At 39.0% G+C, this 15,839-nt stretch overlaps 1 protein-coding gene across 5 annotated transcripts in view; it reads left to right on the top strand.

Annotated features, from left to right (window-relative positions):
• cherp (calcium homeostasis endoplasmic reticulum protein) overlaps window positions 1-3,631 on the top strand; it is a 24,282-nt gene extending 20,651 nt beyond the window's left edge. For 3 of the 5 annotated variants that reach the window (XM_034881274.1, XM_034881273.1, XM_034881272.1), the window contains 4 exons: window positions 1,244-1,351; window positions 1,451-1,545; window positions 2,079-2,264; window positions 3,301-3,631. In XM_034881274.1, the coding sequence (XP_034737165.1) occupies window positions 1,244-1,351; window positions 1,451-1,545; window positions 2,079-2,264; window positions 3,301-3,338 (427 nt within the window). In that variant the 3' untranslated portion in view covers window positions 3,339-3,631. The remainder of the gene's footprint in view (window positions 1-1,243; window positions 1,352-1,450; window positions 1,546-2,078; window positions 2,265-3,300) is intronic. The other 2 variants (XM_034881277.1, XM_034881276.1) reach the window with 1 other exon arrangement.
• The last annotated feature ends 12,208 nt before the right edge of the window (window positions 3,632-15,839 follow it).

Here is a 15,839-nt window from a genome sequence, read left to right as displayed (position 1 = left end):
GTGTGTGTGTGTGTGTGTGTGTGTGTGTGTGTGTGTGTGTGTGTACACACACACACAGGAATGTTAAGGTTTCTGCCTAAAAGGGAGTTTTTCCCTTAGAACTGTTGGGTCCTTGTAAATTCTGGAGTATGGTCTAGACCTACTCTCTGTAAAGTCTCGAGATAAGTCGTTATGAATTGATACTATAAATAAAATTGAATTAAAGATTCAGGACTCTTATTTAGAAACACATGTCTATATAGAAATGAAGACTTGTGAACACATTGAAAGACTAACTTTTACGGTTTATGAGGAAGTGAAGTGACCAGTTGTAGATAGAAAGGTAGATCTTTATTGTCATAGTGCTCAGAGTTACAATGCAAATCTGTTTTACATTTTTTCTGCAGTGCTTAAAAATGTAATAAATAGAACAAAGATGAAGAAAATAGAACAAAGACGATGAAACAATTGAAGAAGCAGACGCGATATTGTTATGGATTTTTCTTATTGACATGCCTTAATCGTCCTGGGGTGGCTGCTGCACGGTGTAGAGCGGCTCGTCCTTTAATCATAAGGTTGCTGTCCTGTGAAAAGGTCCAGGAATTTTGGACCGGGATACATGATAACCTGTGTCAGATTGCAGGAACCCTGATTCCACTCAGCTCAAGATTATAAGTGGTACTAAGGGGGACACATAGGAAGCTGGGTCTAGACTATTTTAATGATAGCCAGACCGATTATTTTAAAATGATGGAAGAATGAGGGGGGCTGTCAATCGAGGAGTGGGCTGGTGAAACTCTTGAAAAGACATCATGTAAACGGTTTGCCAGGTTGGATGTCTGTACTAGATGGAGGAAATTACCTGAACTTTCTGAAGGGCTCCTAAGAAGCTTTTTGCTGGGGATAGATGTGCATGATGGGCTTATGGTTTAGTCATTCATACATACATTTATTTGGTTTATTGTTTGTCTATTTTGTTGAATGTCATGACTGATGTAGTTACTGTGTCATCTTTTCTTGATTTTTGTCTTGGTGGGTGGTGATGATGAAGGGAGGGATGTGTTTATGTTGCAAGTTGTGGGTTTTGTATGTTAAAAATTAAAATTGTTGGTCACACAAACATCACACACTTTGCGTTTAGCGAGAGTCGTTTTATGGTGTGTGTGAGAGAGAATGTGAGTGTGTGGGATTGTAAAGCACTTTATCCGTATGGTAGAAATGCTCTAAATGAGTGCAGTCCATTTACCGTTCTACCTCTCTTTAGGTCCAGGAGTAGATCCAGGTCCTCTCGGAGTCGCTCTGGCTCCAGATCCCGTTCCCATTCACCCGCCAAGAAACAACATGGCCCCAAATCCCAGAGCTCCTCCCCTCCGTGAGTCTCCTTCACTGCTCTTTGATAACATGTTTTCATAAGACCCCCGAATGTTTCTTCCTGCAGTATTATATTAAATATCTAATTTGTTCTCTACAGCTCCACATCAGTGATTGGTGTCCCTCCCTCCAAACCAATATCAGATATGAGGTTAGGGGAGGAGAATAAGGGCCATCAGCTGCTAATGAAGATGGGTATGCTCTTTATTATTCCCTTATTATTTAATAATTGAGATTTAGATTTAAACTTATTCAATTATCCTTTAGAGCTGCACAGTTATTTGCAATTTTAGCCAAATCGCTGTATGGACTAGTTCAATATCCAAATCGCAGGGGACACAAAATATGTATCCAACCATTCTGAATGAAGTATTGTGGTACAAAAATATTTGTCTTTGGTACAGATCCTCACATAGATCACATGATACTCTTGATACATGATTTTAATTTAATATTTTTCAATGAAAATGAGTGATACAAAAACAATCATTCACTGCAATATTGTGAATCAGATTGCAATTGCAAGATCAGTCAACATAGTCACAATAACATATTTTTCTCATAGTGTGCATGCCTGTTGTCCAGTAAGAATATTTGAGATGTTTGTAGTTCATTCTACATTAAAATGTACAGCCTGTGTTTGGGAACTTGCGTCAAAGTAAAACTGAACCAGATGCCGTATGTACTGTTTTCTAGCTTTCCTTCATGTGTTGTCCTGTCTGCTGTAGGCTGGAGTGGTTCAGGTGGTTTGGGGGCCAAAGAACAGGGCATCCAGGACCCCATCAAAGGAGGAGACATCAGGGATAAGTGGGACCAGTACAAAGGTGTGGGGGTGTCCCTGGACGACCCTTATGAGAACTATCGCAGGAACAAGAGCTACAACTTTGTTGCACGGATGAAGGCACGAGAGGAAGGTACACACGCAGAATTTTATGTTGGATTTATAATTAACTTCCGAAATAAGCCATCTCTGTTACGGTAGAGATTTGTTGTGGATATTAGATTTGTGGGGTTGAATTACATTTAGAGATGTTCTGATACAAGTTTCAGAAAATACTCCAAAAATTGCCCAAAATGAATTTATGCACCAATCTGATACCATGTAACTTAGCCATGAAGAACATCTACATTTATAGTAGTTCATTTACTGTATATTCTTAGCCCATTATGACTCATTGTCAAATTGAACAATAAAATGTATAACCTGAGTCAGACTGTACATCAATAATAGAAATCCTATCCTGTCCATACAGGGATAGCAGCATACAGCTGTTAAAACATAATTATGAACAAGATTATAAATGCAACACTTGTTTTTTTTCCTAATTTTTCATGAGCTGAATTCAAAGATCTAAGACTTTTTCTATGTACACAAAAGCCTTATTTCTCTCAAATATTGATCACAAATCTGTCTAAGTCTGTGTTAGTGAGCACTTCTCCTTTGCTAAAAAAGAAAGTAAATGAAATCCATCCACCTCACAGGTGTGGCATATGAAGATGCTGATTAGACAGCATGATTAATGCACAGGGGTGCCTTATGCTGGCCCCAATAAAAGGCCACTCTAAAATCTGAAGTTTTGTGAACAATATTAGAGAGAAATAAGCCTTTTGGTCACATAGAAAGTCTTAGATCTTTGAGTTCAGCTCATGAAAATAGGGGCAAAAACATAAATTTTATTTAATTTAGTGTGTCTGAAACACTGGTATCGGAACAGTACTGGGGATCGGCGGAGGCCTAGGTTCAGGTATTGGAATCCGTATCAGGAAGCAATTATTTTCAGGAGCTTTGCATTTCCATTTTTACAAAAGCACATTCTCTGTTGAAAAAGCAAGAACGTGAAAAAGGACTGGAATGCACCGTATCTTTATATTTTTGCAATTGATGTAATTTATATGAAACAAGATTAGACTATTATCACTCAACTGTTTTCTTCTCTTTTATTGATCCAGTTAATCGTGAACCATCTGAGGCCCCTCCAGCTGAGTGATGTCATCAAATAGCGTCAAACAACTCCTCATCTCCCCTGTCACCGCCTCCACCAAGGATCTGAGTTTCACTGTCAGTTTTTAATCCTGAATAGATAGATGGATGGATTAATGTTCTTTTTTGACCACAAACGGACATTATTTTGATACTTATTTTCATGGAAGTAGTCATTCTATGGCAATGTGAGTCTGTCATTTTGTTTTAGTATTATAATGAATCCCACAAAACAAAAAGTCATGAATATGAAATCAGCATTTTTTTCTCTAGAAAGGCACTGTTGATACATAACCTAACTAAACACATCGCTGACTAACAAATGAGCCTTTTTTTGTTTGTCTAAATATGGAAGGAAAGAGCGTGTGAGAGACAGAGAGAGAGAGAGAGAGAAAAAATGCAGCAAAGGGCCGCTGCAAATCTGATGCGACTCTCTTTCTAACAAAGAAGAAAGGGAAAAGCCCCAAATAAATCTTAAGTCATTTTGAAATGTTCTGCAATTGTAAAGGGCACTGAGACCATGTTTAAAGATTATTTTAAATAAAATTGTATTGATCACGTCAAGTTTGATTGTATCCCTCCCTCTTCCTCTGTTCCGTTCCATCCCCTCTGCTTGTTGCAGTGTCTTTGGAGGCAGTCGCTCCAGGAGTCACAGCAGTAGCAGTGTTTTCCCTAGCTCTGTGGAAGACTTAGCTGTGCGTATCTGACATCCTTCGTCAAGAAAATGTGTTTTAAATGCTATTTTCCCATACTTTTGTCTCTTTGATTTTATCTCTTTTGGGTCGTTTTTGTTTTTTTAGGGGTTGTTTTGGGTGTCTGTGCTCATTTGGCGTCTCTTGGTTTGTCTTTTTTTAACATCTTTTTGGATTGTGTTATGTCTATGCCTATAATGTTGCTAGAGCAGAAAATAAATAAACAATTTATTATTCCCAAATCTGTGTCTAAAAATCCTGTAGTTACATTTATCTGGCTTAGGTGCTGCACCTAAACCTTAGAACGGCTGGGAAAACCGTGACTTGTATCTTTTTGTTTTTTTCTCAATTGAAAAAGTGCAATTGCTTAAGTATGAAAAATGGTCTTTAATTTGCGGTGGAATTTTTACTTAACACATTACACACATGGCCGTATCGTGCAAGATTAAGATCAGAGACACCCTCTGTAATTTTGACAAGTTACTAGAGGTACCCAGGGAATAGTAGTCCCGGGTGAATAGGGCGTACACTGTTTTTTTTTTGCTAAAGAACAGTGGTCACAACTGAAACCACGTGTGCAAAACTAACTACAGTCTGCACTACCAACAGTCACCTGAACTAACCATAACTACAGTCTGCACTACCAACAGTCACCGGAACTAACCATAACTACATTCTGAACTACCAGCAGTCACCTGAACTAACCATAACTACAGTCTGCACTACCAACAGTCACCTGAACTAAACATAACTACAGTCTGCACTACCAACAGGCACCTGAACTAACCAAAACTAAAGTCTGGACTACCAACAGCCACCTGAACAAACCATAACTACAGTCTGCACTACCCACAGTCACCTGAACTAAACAGTTCACATCATCTCATCATCACATCATCAACTCATTCCAAGCAGCACAACTTTTAACACACGTCTCAAAACCGGCTCAGTGCACCACACAATGAGATAACACACACTGTCACTCTGAACACACAGTAAAAACACTAGCATCAAACACCAAGACAGAAAATACTTTCTTTTTATGTTTACAGTTGAATAATTTAAGTGACTTTACCCAAACAATATTTTCTTCAAGAAAAAAGTAAAAATATTTTATTTTTATTTTATACCAGTAACCAAGGTACACAAGAATAAATGAAAATCCTTAGTTTGCTTACCTACACTATGTTAATACATTTTCATTTTGTATGTAATTTATGTTATTACTAGAAATGTTAAAAACTAAAGGAACATAATTCAGAAGTTTTACCAGTTTTTTTATCAACACATTGGAGGTCTTCTCTTGCCATGAACCTGCATCATTTATACGGTAAATACACATAAATGTGGGGTTCCCAATGCTTACACCTCCATTACTTTGTGAAAAGCATAAGTGCACAGTTTTACTATGGTAAAGGAAGTATTTTCCCATTTTTTGAACTGTATGTAACCTCAGACATCTCACCTGGACATACAGTATTATTATCTTTGCTCTTCTACCTGTTCACTGTGTAAGAGTACAATGTGTAACTGTTTCATTCTTATTTGTTGTTATGTGTTTCTTTATTTACAGAAATCCTTTGAGCTTTCCCTGTATACTGTATAGCATGTGTACACTAACAAGTCTTGAACAAGGAACCTGCTTAGTCTTTCAGCTAAAATTGCAATCAGAAGTGTTTGACAGGCACCAGACTGACTATTCTGTTTTGAATGTGTGTCTGTTAACAAGTTCTGTAACTCCACAGTGTTGTGCACATCGTGGATAAAGTCATGGGCTAAGTGTGTAGAGTTTTGAAAAATGGGCTCAAGCAATAAAAAATAAACTAGAGTTTGGTTCACATGAGTACATGTGTCTCCAGATGTGCCCACTGTCGAAAAACACAAATACAGAATGTTGACTAAAGCCCTTTTTGCATTCCTATGTGCAAATGTTCACCAAAACAAGTTCTACTGTTTTGCAAGGGCACCGCGGTCCGCAGCATTCTGGGCCAAGATCTATGTCAAGTCAACTTTATTGTAAATTCTGAACCATGTGCCAGACATAAAAAAGCAATTGAAAACATGTTTAAAAATATAAGCAATATATAAAATAAAAGATAATATATTCAAGTATTGCTTTCAAGTACTTTAGACAAGACTGCCAAGCAGCCATGGGGAGGCACTGTTGTCATAGTAATAGAGACAGAGCCGGAGAAACCATCACTGTTCACCTGTAATGAAACCCTAATAGTAACAAGTCAGTAATAAAATAAAGACTGATAAACACCAGCATTACGTTCACACATACAAAGTCTGTTTACTTTTGATTAAACACCGGCAGACATAGAGATTAAACACAGCAAATATAAGATATTTAGATTAAAATAAGAAAGGAGATAAAATGCGACATAGTACACCTGATTGGTCATTTTATAACTGATGACTTGAGCCAACGTATTGCTTCCAAGTGTGTTGTGCAACGATAAAATGTAACTGTTATTAGGAGCTTTCTGTACTCCGATGTATATAGCTCATCTCGGGTGGAGCTCAAGGAAAAGTAGTCTGCGCAGACTCCCTGTGGTCTTACATATGATGATGCTGCTGCTGCTCCCAGTCCCCAGAGGGCGTAGTGCCAGCCAATTGTTGGCAAATGCGGCTTGCTCTGTGCAAATATTTTTTATTAAAAACATTTACATTTATCCATCCATAAGAATTGGCATGGGCTGTGTGCTTGTCCATCAAGTGGGTGGACGGGGACACTGCACACACCAACTTATAAAAATTAAACTTTCCATTTAGAAACTTAACAGCCTCCATTTCGGTGTCTCGCGCTCGCCAACCACTCAAAACCTTACGTTACTACTCTTTGGCCAGCTCGCAAGCCCAAACGGCGCGTGTGTGTGGCGTGCTTGTTTTGTTTCCGGTCAAGCTAGATCCGGTGTGGTGGTGTAGTTTTTCTAACGTTATATTGCAACAGCATGTGGAAAAAAAGGCCAAAAAGAACGTCAAGCTCGCGATGACAACAATTGACGCCATTAAAATGGGATACATTAACGCTGTTTACAACACATTTAACTGACAGCACTAGTTTGTACATGTGACACACTACTGAGGAAATTTATGTACATTCATGTGTCGTTTGGAGGAATCACAAAGTAACACCATAGAGGCTTTAACAAGCCCTAGGAAGAGCTGTGTTCAATTCCACAACCTTTTCCTAAATCCAACCGTCTCATGAGTAAGGGAACCGTAATCCCACCCATAAGCTTTTTCTTAACCTAACAGCGTCAAAAAGGACGCCAATAGTCCCGACCAAGCGCGTGTAATACAACGCTTAAGGAGACTTTTAATGTTTCAGTAAGAAACACTGTCTACTGATACTACAATGACTACAGAGCAATGCCGTAATGCACAGCACACTGTGCAGGTGGGTGTTTTTCTTGAAATACTGTGATTGTCCAGATCTGTAACAATCTATAAGAGTGGTTCCAAGAATTGTGGACCCGAACTGCAGAAATGGGTAGGCGTTGGATGGTTTTGAGGACTTAATCATAAAACTGTGCAAAATAAACAAGAAAGTCCCGAGGAAAACAGGCAGGCAAAACCAAGTTCAAAAAAACAAAGAAATAAATGAATAAAATCGCCAAGAAACACTAAGACATTAAACCCACAAGGAAACACAGCAAAACCACAACTCCCCCTAAACGCCCTACACAGGACAATAATCCGCCACTAGATAAAGACAACACAGTCTTATTACAAAAGGTACCGAGGTGAAACAAGAGACAGGTGAAACACATCAGGGTGGGTCAGACAATCACAAAGGAGGGAAAACACAAGGCAGGATGTAAAACAAGACAGGGACAAGGGAAGACAGAGAAACAGACTATCACAATAAAACAGGAAACAGAACAAAATAAAAAACCATAACAGGGACTTCATTCTTAACAAATTCAGTTTATTCTCGTAATGGTACGAGCATTCTCCAAATGTCAGTGAACTCAGATGGGATACATTTTATTTTGAATTTGCGTGCATGCAAAAGCACAAATCTTTCCCCGCTTCTTGCTTAATACTGGACCGATGTCAAAGATTGTTGTTCACATAAGTCACTCGGGCACAGAAACATTGGAAATTAGGGTCCAGTTTGAAAAAAAACTGTAGTTACCCTTTAAGGCTGGCTCCAAAAGTGAGTAAGTCCACATAGACCCACCATGTTAAAATAACCAACTTTACAGCAGGATTTAACATGTTCACAGCCAAGTATAAAACGGGGTTTTGTTGTCTATAACTTACAACACGACAACTGTAAGGGTGGCGTTATCCCTCGATTAACTTATATTCAACCTTACAGCTTTAGTGCATGACTTTTTTTGCAATACTGAACATCCGTTACATTCAAGCCATTGCCAAATGAGTTGCTACAAAGCTAATTAAGACTCTACACAACGCTCTCTGTATTTCTCACTATGGCTATGTTCAGAAAATGACATCCTGTGACTTTCACAGATTATTACCTCTTCTGATGAGTCTTTAGGTGAGAGAGTTTAGCTGTCATTACTTAGAAATCCTCAGGAAGGAGACTACGCACTATAGCTTTAAAGTTCTGCATAATTAAGGGCGTGGTCATGTTGATTGACAGGTGGCTTTAGTGCACAGGAGGCTAGCCGCTAGGCTACAGCTCTGCTTTGTGTCCCAGTCCCTTCAACTAAAGCTAATCCCATAGCTTCCTTTATTTATTCTTGGAGCCATAAAGCCCTTCTGTTGAGATCTTTTTTTGGACATGGCAGGGGAAGAAATCAGAGATCGTTATTTGCTTTATTGTTGGTGGAACCACTAATTACACAGCAACTTTTCAGCACAGCGTTACAAATAGAAAGTTTGTTTAAAGTTTTGCGCCGTGCTGCTTGCACGGTTAGGGTTAGGGATGGGGGATTATTTCCCCCCAGAAAGGTCCGTGGTCACGAGAGCCTTCTTTGGATGACATATTGCCGGTGTGATGTATTATAGAATTTACAGTAATTGTGTCATCCACAGGGGACGATGACGGAATGCAAACATTGTTACAGTTTGGAGAAGCGCCCAGAAACTGGCAACATGAGCCGTAATCCATAAAAACAGTCGTCTTTAAACACTGAATAGATGAGAACACAGGTCAAATGTGACACTTAATTTTTAAATGTGTGGATGGATATTTTGTCAGATGACATGAACTGTTCTTTTGCCTTGACGGATCCAGCGGGAGTTGAAGTCCTGGCCTTTTACCTTATGCACCGGGCAAGCTGGTGTGTTGTGCAGCTGGATGGATGGATGGATGGATGGATGGATGGATGGATGGATGGATAGATGGATAGATAGATAGATAGATACTTTATTTATCCATAAGGAAATTTTAGGCATCCAGTAGCAAGACAACCATAACACAACAAACATAACACACTCCTAAAAAAAAAAGGAAAATTTAAATTAAAAAATTTAAATTAAAAATCACTCACAGAAATGCAATGACCATGACAAGGTGAGAGACCGTTGTAGACTGTGTGTAATGATGATGAAAAGGTGAACAAGTGAAGAATGAACAATGCAGAGAAATAACAGTGCAGTAGATCATGATAAAATATTGACTATGACTATGCAATAGAAACATAATAAGGCTAGTTGGAGACAGAGTCCTAGCAGCGATGAGGGATGCCGATGATCGAGGCCGATGCATTCCAGGGACTGTAGGTGTGAATGGATAACTGTACTGGAATAAACTGGACCCCCACTGCATAGTGCCGATCAGGTGGTTAGCTGCACTGAGTGTCCTGGAGTAGCCCGAGTAGGTGAAGTGATCTGTCTAGTTCATACTAAAATGACAACAATAGCAGCAGAGAGGGGAACATATTTAAAGTTTGACATTGACAATATGATAGCCTTAAAGAGATTGTGGCAAAATCTGGTAGGTTGTGGTGTTTGATTCTGCAAAATGTAATATCGATCTGATACCAAGTAAATACAGGACCAGCATCCCCGAAGCCAATGCAAGACCAATTCATCATAAAATTGCTAAATCTGAATGGAGCTTCATGACCTTTAAGTGTTCTGTGGATTTTATATTCTTAGATTGTACAGCTCCAAACAGACATTTTGTATTTGTATGTTTATATGACGTAAATGTGTTTCAAGTTCACATGTAGACATTTCTATTGGGAGGTATATGGCCTCTACACAGACTAACTACCCATTTCTAAGTGTGTACGCTCCAGTTTTGGAGGAATTAATTTCACAAATGCAATAAATATGTGTATGAATAAACGGTGATGAATGTATCAATTTAGGCTCATAGATTAGCATTGTATACCCGACTGCATTAACTGCAGAACTCTACTTACTTGCAATGACACATAGTGTTGAAATGCAACAATTTATTTAGAAATGAAACCCATTCATAACGCATCCGGGAAATCGGAAGCCCAACTCTGGTCAAGAGCTTCAGAGTTTTTTGTAATGTAACTTGATTGAATTCAATACCTTTAAACTTATTTAAATGTTGGGAAAACATTGGCATGTAGCCAGTGAGGTATCTCGTTTTGTTTTTCTTTGTTTTATGTTGGAAAAACGTTATTCCTCATGCGTTACGATAACATGGTCTATGCATTTTCTCATTTATTGTGTCACGGTGGATTGGGAGAAAAGCTTTAAGTAAACCAATAACAAGAAAGCCACTTGTGTTTGCCTGCGCTTCGAGGGAATTATACATTGTCTGAGGGTTTCTGAGCATGCCCAAACGTGTTACACCCCCTGGTAAATGACTGAATAATAAGAGATGAGTGTGTATTTAGTTCTGAGTTTAAGCATGGGTAATATTTGTGGTACTTACTATTATGGGTAAGGGTTATGTGCAATATTTTTTTAATTTAATACGGCAGTGTGTAATTGTGCATTTGGGCATTGGGAATTACATAGGTCATTGATCAAAGCATGTTTAAATGGGAAATGTGCAATCTGGGTGCAGTGACGTGCAATATGAAGGGGATGATGTGCAGTGGGTTCTCTTTCTTCTGTGAGTGTGGGAGAAGGTAGGGGGGAATGTCATTATTTATTGTCTCAACTGCCAGAGGCGATTTTCTCCTGTAGGAGGCAACAAAGGCTCATCTTATTTTATCTTTCTTGTTGAAAGCCCTGATCATTGTTCCTCTCTGTTTCCCTGGGGACGGTAAAACTCCAGCTATGAATTGCATCTTGGTGTCTGGATCTCGTTATACTTCTCTTAATTTTTTTATTTCATTAAATGTTTCTAGCATATGTAAACTCCTAACTTATTTTGATGAAGGCATCTTATTCCATGACTTGTTCAACATGTCTGGACCAGTTGTAATTTTAATGTGAATTCATGTAATTTACTCTATGCCCCATTAGAACAATTCATGTTCAAATTCTTAAAGGGGCCAATTCAATGTTACAACTTATTGTAGGTAAATCAAATTAAAGCATAATTCCCTTTATCTACAACTTGGTTATGATTGTTGTGGTTTAACAGTATATGTATACACACACACACACACACACACACACACACACGCACGATTCCAAAAAAGTTGGGACACTGTACACATTGTGAATAAAAACTGAACACAATGATGTGGAAGTTTCAAATTTCAACGTTTTATTCAGAATACAACATAGATGACATATAAAATGTTGAAACTGAGAAAATGTATAATTTTAAGGGAAAACTAAGCTGACTTCCAATTTCATGGCATCAATTTATCTAAAAAAAGTTGGGACAAGGCCATGTTTACCACTGTGTGGCATCCCCTCTTCTTTTTATAACAGTCTGCAAATGTCTAGGGACTGAGGAGACAAGTTTACGAATAGGAATGTTGTCCCATTCTTGTCTAATACAGGCTTCTAGATGCTCAACTGTCTTAAAAATTAGGTCTTCTTTGTCTCATCTTCCTCTTTATGATGCGCCGTATGTTTTCTATGGGTGAAAGATCTGGACTGCAGGCTGGCCATTTCAGTACCTAAATCCTTCTTCTACTCAGCCATGATGTTGTAATTGATGCGGTATGTGGTCTGGCATTGTCATGTTTGAAAATGCAAGGTCTTCCCTGAAAGAGACGACATCTGGATGGGAGCATATGCTGCTCTAGAACTTGGATATACCTTTCAGCATTGGTGATGCCTTTCCAAATGTGTAAGCTGACCATGTCACACACATTAATGCAACCCCATACCATCAGAGATGCAGGCTTCTGAACTGAGCGGTGATGATGACTTGGGTTGTCCATGTACTTTTTAATCCAGAGGACATGCTGTCCCAGTTTTCCAAAACAAATGTCATTTTTGGATTTATCTGACTTCAGAAAAGTTTTTCACTTTGCCACAGTCCATTTTACATCAGCCTTGGCCCAAAGACAACGCCTGCACTTCTGGATCCTGTTTAGATGAGGCTTCTTTTTTGACCTGTAGAGTTTTAGCCGGCAACGGTAAATGGTACGGTGTTTTCTGGAAACATTCCTGAGCCCATGTTGTGATTTCCATTACAGTAGCATTTCTGCATGTGATGCAGTGCCATCCAAGGGCTCAAAGATCACGGGCATCCAGTATGGTTTTATAATGTTGTAATAATTAATCCTTTATTTTTATTTATTTATTTTCCATCCTTGACCCTTATGCACAAAGCTGGTTCCAGATTCTCTGAATCTTTGGATGATATTATGCACTGTAGATGATGATAATGTTAAACTCTGCAATTTTTCTCTGAGATTTACTTTCTGATATTGCTCCCTTATTTTCCGCTGCAGCATTGGGGGAATTGGTGATCCCCTGCCCATTTTGACTTTGGAGAGACACTGCCACTCTAAGAGGCTCTTTTTATCCCCAATCATGTTTTCAATTGACCTAATGAGTTGCAAATTGGTCCTCCAGCTGTTCCGTATATGTCATTTAAACTTTTCCGGCCTCTTACTGCTACTTGTCACAACTTTTTTGTGGTGTAGCTCTCATGAAATCCAAAAAGAGCCAATATCTGGGATGACATTTCTAAATGTCTTACTTTTGTCATTTGATATGTTATCTATATTCTATTGTGAATAAAATATAAGTTTATGAGATTTGTAAATCATTCCATTCCTTTTTTACTCACAATTTGTACAGTGTCCCGACTTTTTTGAAATCGGGTTTGTACACATATATACATATGTATGTACACGCGGTATATGTACAGTGGGGTTGAAAAGTTTGGGCACCCCAGGTAATTAATGTGCATAAAGAGGCCAAGAAAAGATGGAAAAATCTCTAAAAGGCATCAAATGACAGACTGGACTCATGTATAATATGTCACAAAAAGTTAGATTTTATTTCCATCATTTACATTTTCAAATAACAGAAAACAAAATAATGGCGTCTGCAAACGTCTACCCCTGCAGAGTTTCTAGCATGCACCGTTCCCTTTGGAAAGCTGAGAACTGAAAGTGTCATGGATTGTTCTCAATCTGGAAAGACCAGGTGATGTCAATCTTAAGGTTTTAAATGCCCAGACTCATCCGACCTTGCCCCAACAATTAGCACCATGGGTTCTTCTAAAAAGTTGTCTAGAAAACTGTGAAAATAGTTGACGCTCACAAAGCAGAAGAAGGCTATAAGAAGATAGCAAAGCGTTTTCAGATGCCAATATCATCTCTTCGAGTGTAATTAGGAAATGGCAATCATCAGGAACAGTGGAAGTTAAAGCAAGATCTGTAAATCCACGAAAAATATCACACAGAACAGCTTGCAGGATTATGAGAAAAGCAAGTCCAAACCCACGTTTGACTGTAGGATACATCCAGAAAGACTTGGCAGACACTGGAGTTGTGGTACAACATTCAACTATAAAGAGATACTTGTACAAATATGCTCTTCACGGAAGAGTCATCAGAAGAAAACCTCTTCTACGTCTTTGCCACAAAAATTAGCATTTGAAGTTTGCAAATTAACATTTAGACAAATCTGATGCATTGTGGAAACAAGTTCTGTGGACAAATGAGGTCAAAATAGAACTTTTGGTCGGAATGAGCAAAGTTACGTTTGGAGAAGAAAGGGCACAGAATTTAATGAAAAGAACCTCTGTCCAACTGTTAAGCATGGGGGGAGGGATCAATCATGCTTTGTGGTTGTATTGCAGCCAGTGGCACAGGGAATATTTCACGAGTAGGAAAAAGGGAAGGAAAAATTGATTCAAAATTTCAGCAAATGTTGGATGCTAACTTGATGCCATCTATGAAAAAGCTGAAGTTGAAGTGAGGATGGCTTCGACAATGGAAACGGAATGGATAATGATCCTAAACACACCTCAAAATCCACCGTGGATTACATCGAGAGGCGTAAACTGAAGGTTTTGTCATGGCCTTCACAATCTCCTGACCTCAACATAATTGAAAATCTAAGGATATACCTTAAAATCCATCTTTTCTTTGCTTCTTTGTGAACATTAATACAAATCTTTACCTGGGGTACCCAAACTTTCAAACCCCACCATGTACTATTTATACATATGTATGTGTGTGTATAAAGCTCAGATCAGACATTTCTACAAAGAAGACAGACAAACCCCTGGGTGGTCAAACTTATTTAGCAGAGACAACAAATGAACGGTAAGACTACAACTCACACTGTCCATTGTACAAAGTAAATAGTAAATATCCCAAACCAGCTTCATTGTAGTAATGTCACTGTGTTCAGACCTCAGTTACTTTCGTGAGTAAATTGTTTTTTTATGACAAGAAACATCTTTAAAGAATCAAGTGGGAATATTAAAAGATGAGTTAATTAAAGCACTGTGGTTGAACTGGATTTGCTTCCCTGCTGTTAGAGGGCTAACAGCGAGTGAATAGATTTGGTTCCGGATAAGATAGATAGCAAGGCGGTCCATTGTCTTGCTGTTGGTTTAGCATAAGTGTAAAAATAAACTCCAGAGAATCAGTTGTTGAGAGTTGAACCACAGACCTTCACCAGCCCAGCAGGGCTCATTGTGAAACCAAAGCCAGAGACGCGGCCTTCAATTAACCCAGGCATTTTCCTCATCATGTACCCAGATCCACTTTTAACCCAGCCACACTCATCTCACAGGCTCAACCTCAACTAATGGCACCTTGTAAAGACAGAGACAAGAGTAGAGGAGGGTGGCGGAGAAGCCGCAGTTCTTCTCAAAATAGCTGTGCGGACTTGGATCAATGGAGACATCATTAGAGAGATGCTGTGATTAGCTTCTACAAGGCCTGCTATTACTGAAAGATCACATGTGATAAGGAGCTATAATGTGGCCTGAGGCAAGACCCCTGCTAGTACCACACACACACATACACACACAGCCTCCAGATAAAACCCTACGGTGGTAAAGGGAAGTTGACCACAGAAGTGGTTTGAATGGTGCAAGTGTAAAAATGTGCATGTTCATTAATTTCTCACTTATGTCTACCAGCTCCCCGGGTGGCAACGGTTGCCACATCCCCAGCAGCTTGTACTCTTTTTGCTATCGGCAAAATAAAGTATGTCAAAATTCAGACAGAAAAGAGTCAATAAATGTCTTCTAGTTGGGAAATTGTAGGTCTAAAGATACCATAAGTAAACTTATACATAATAATAACCAATCACATTGTGTTGTTTGTGTTTACTTACCAGTCATCTCCTCCAGCAGACCGGTCTGAAGCCTCCTTTGGTCTGGTCTTTGACTCCTTTGTGGCCCCCACCAGTGTCTAGATGCCATCGGGGGTCTGATGGTTCTCTACCCCTACATATATACACTCACCGGCCACTTTATTAGGTACCCCATGCTAGTAACGGGTTGGACCCCCTTTTGCCTTCAGAAC

The sequence above is a fragment of the Etheostoma cragini genome, chromosome 9 (genome assembly GCF_013103735.1).
Source record: "Etheostoma cragini isolate CJK2018 chromosome 9, CSU_Ecrag_1.0, whole genome shotgun sequence".
Taxonomy (NCBI): Eukaryota; Metazoa; Chordata; class Actinopteri; order Perciformes; family Percidae; genus Etheostoma; species Etheostoma cragini.
The sequence above is the reverse complement of the archived record's forward strand: the minus strand, read 5'-3'. Positions and strand labels throughout refer to the sequence as shown.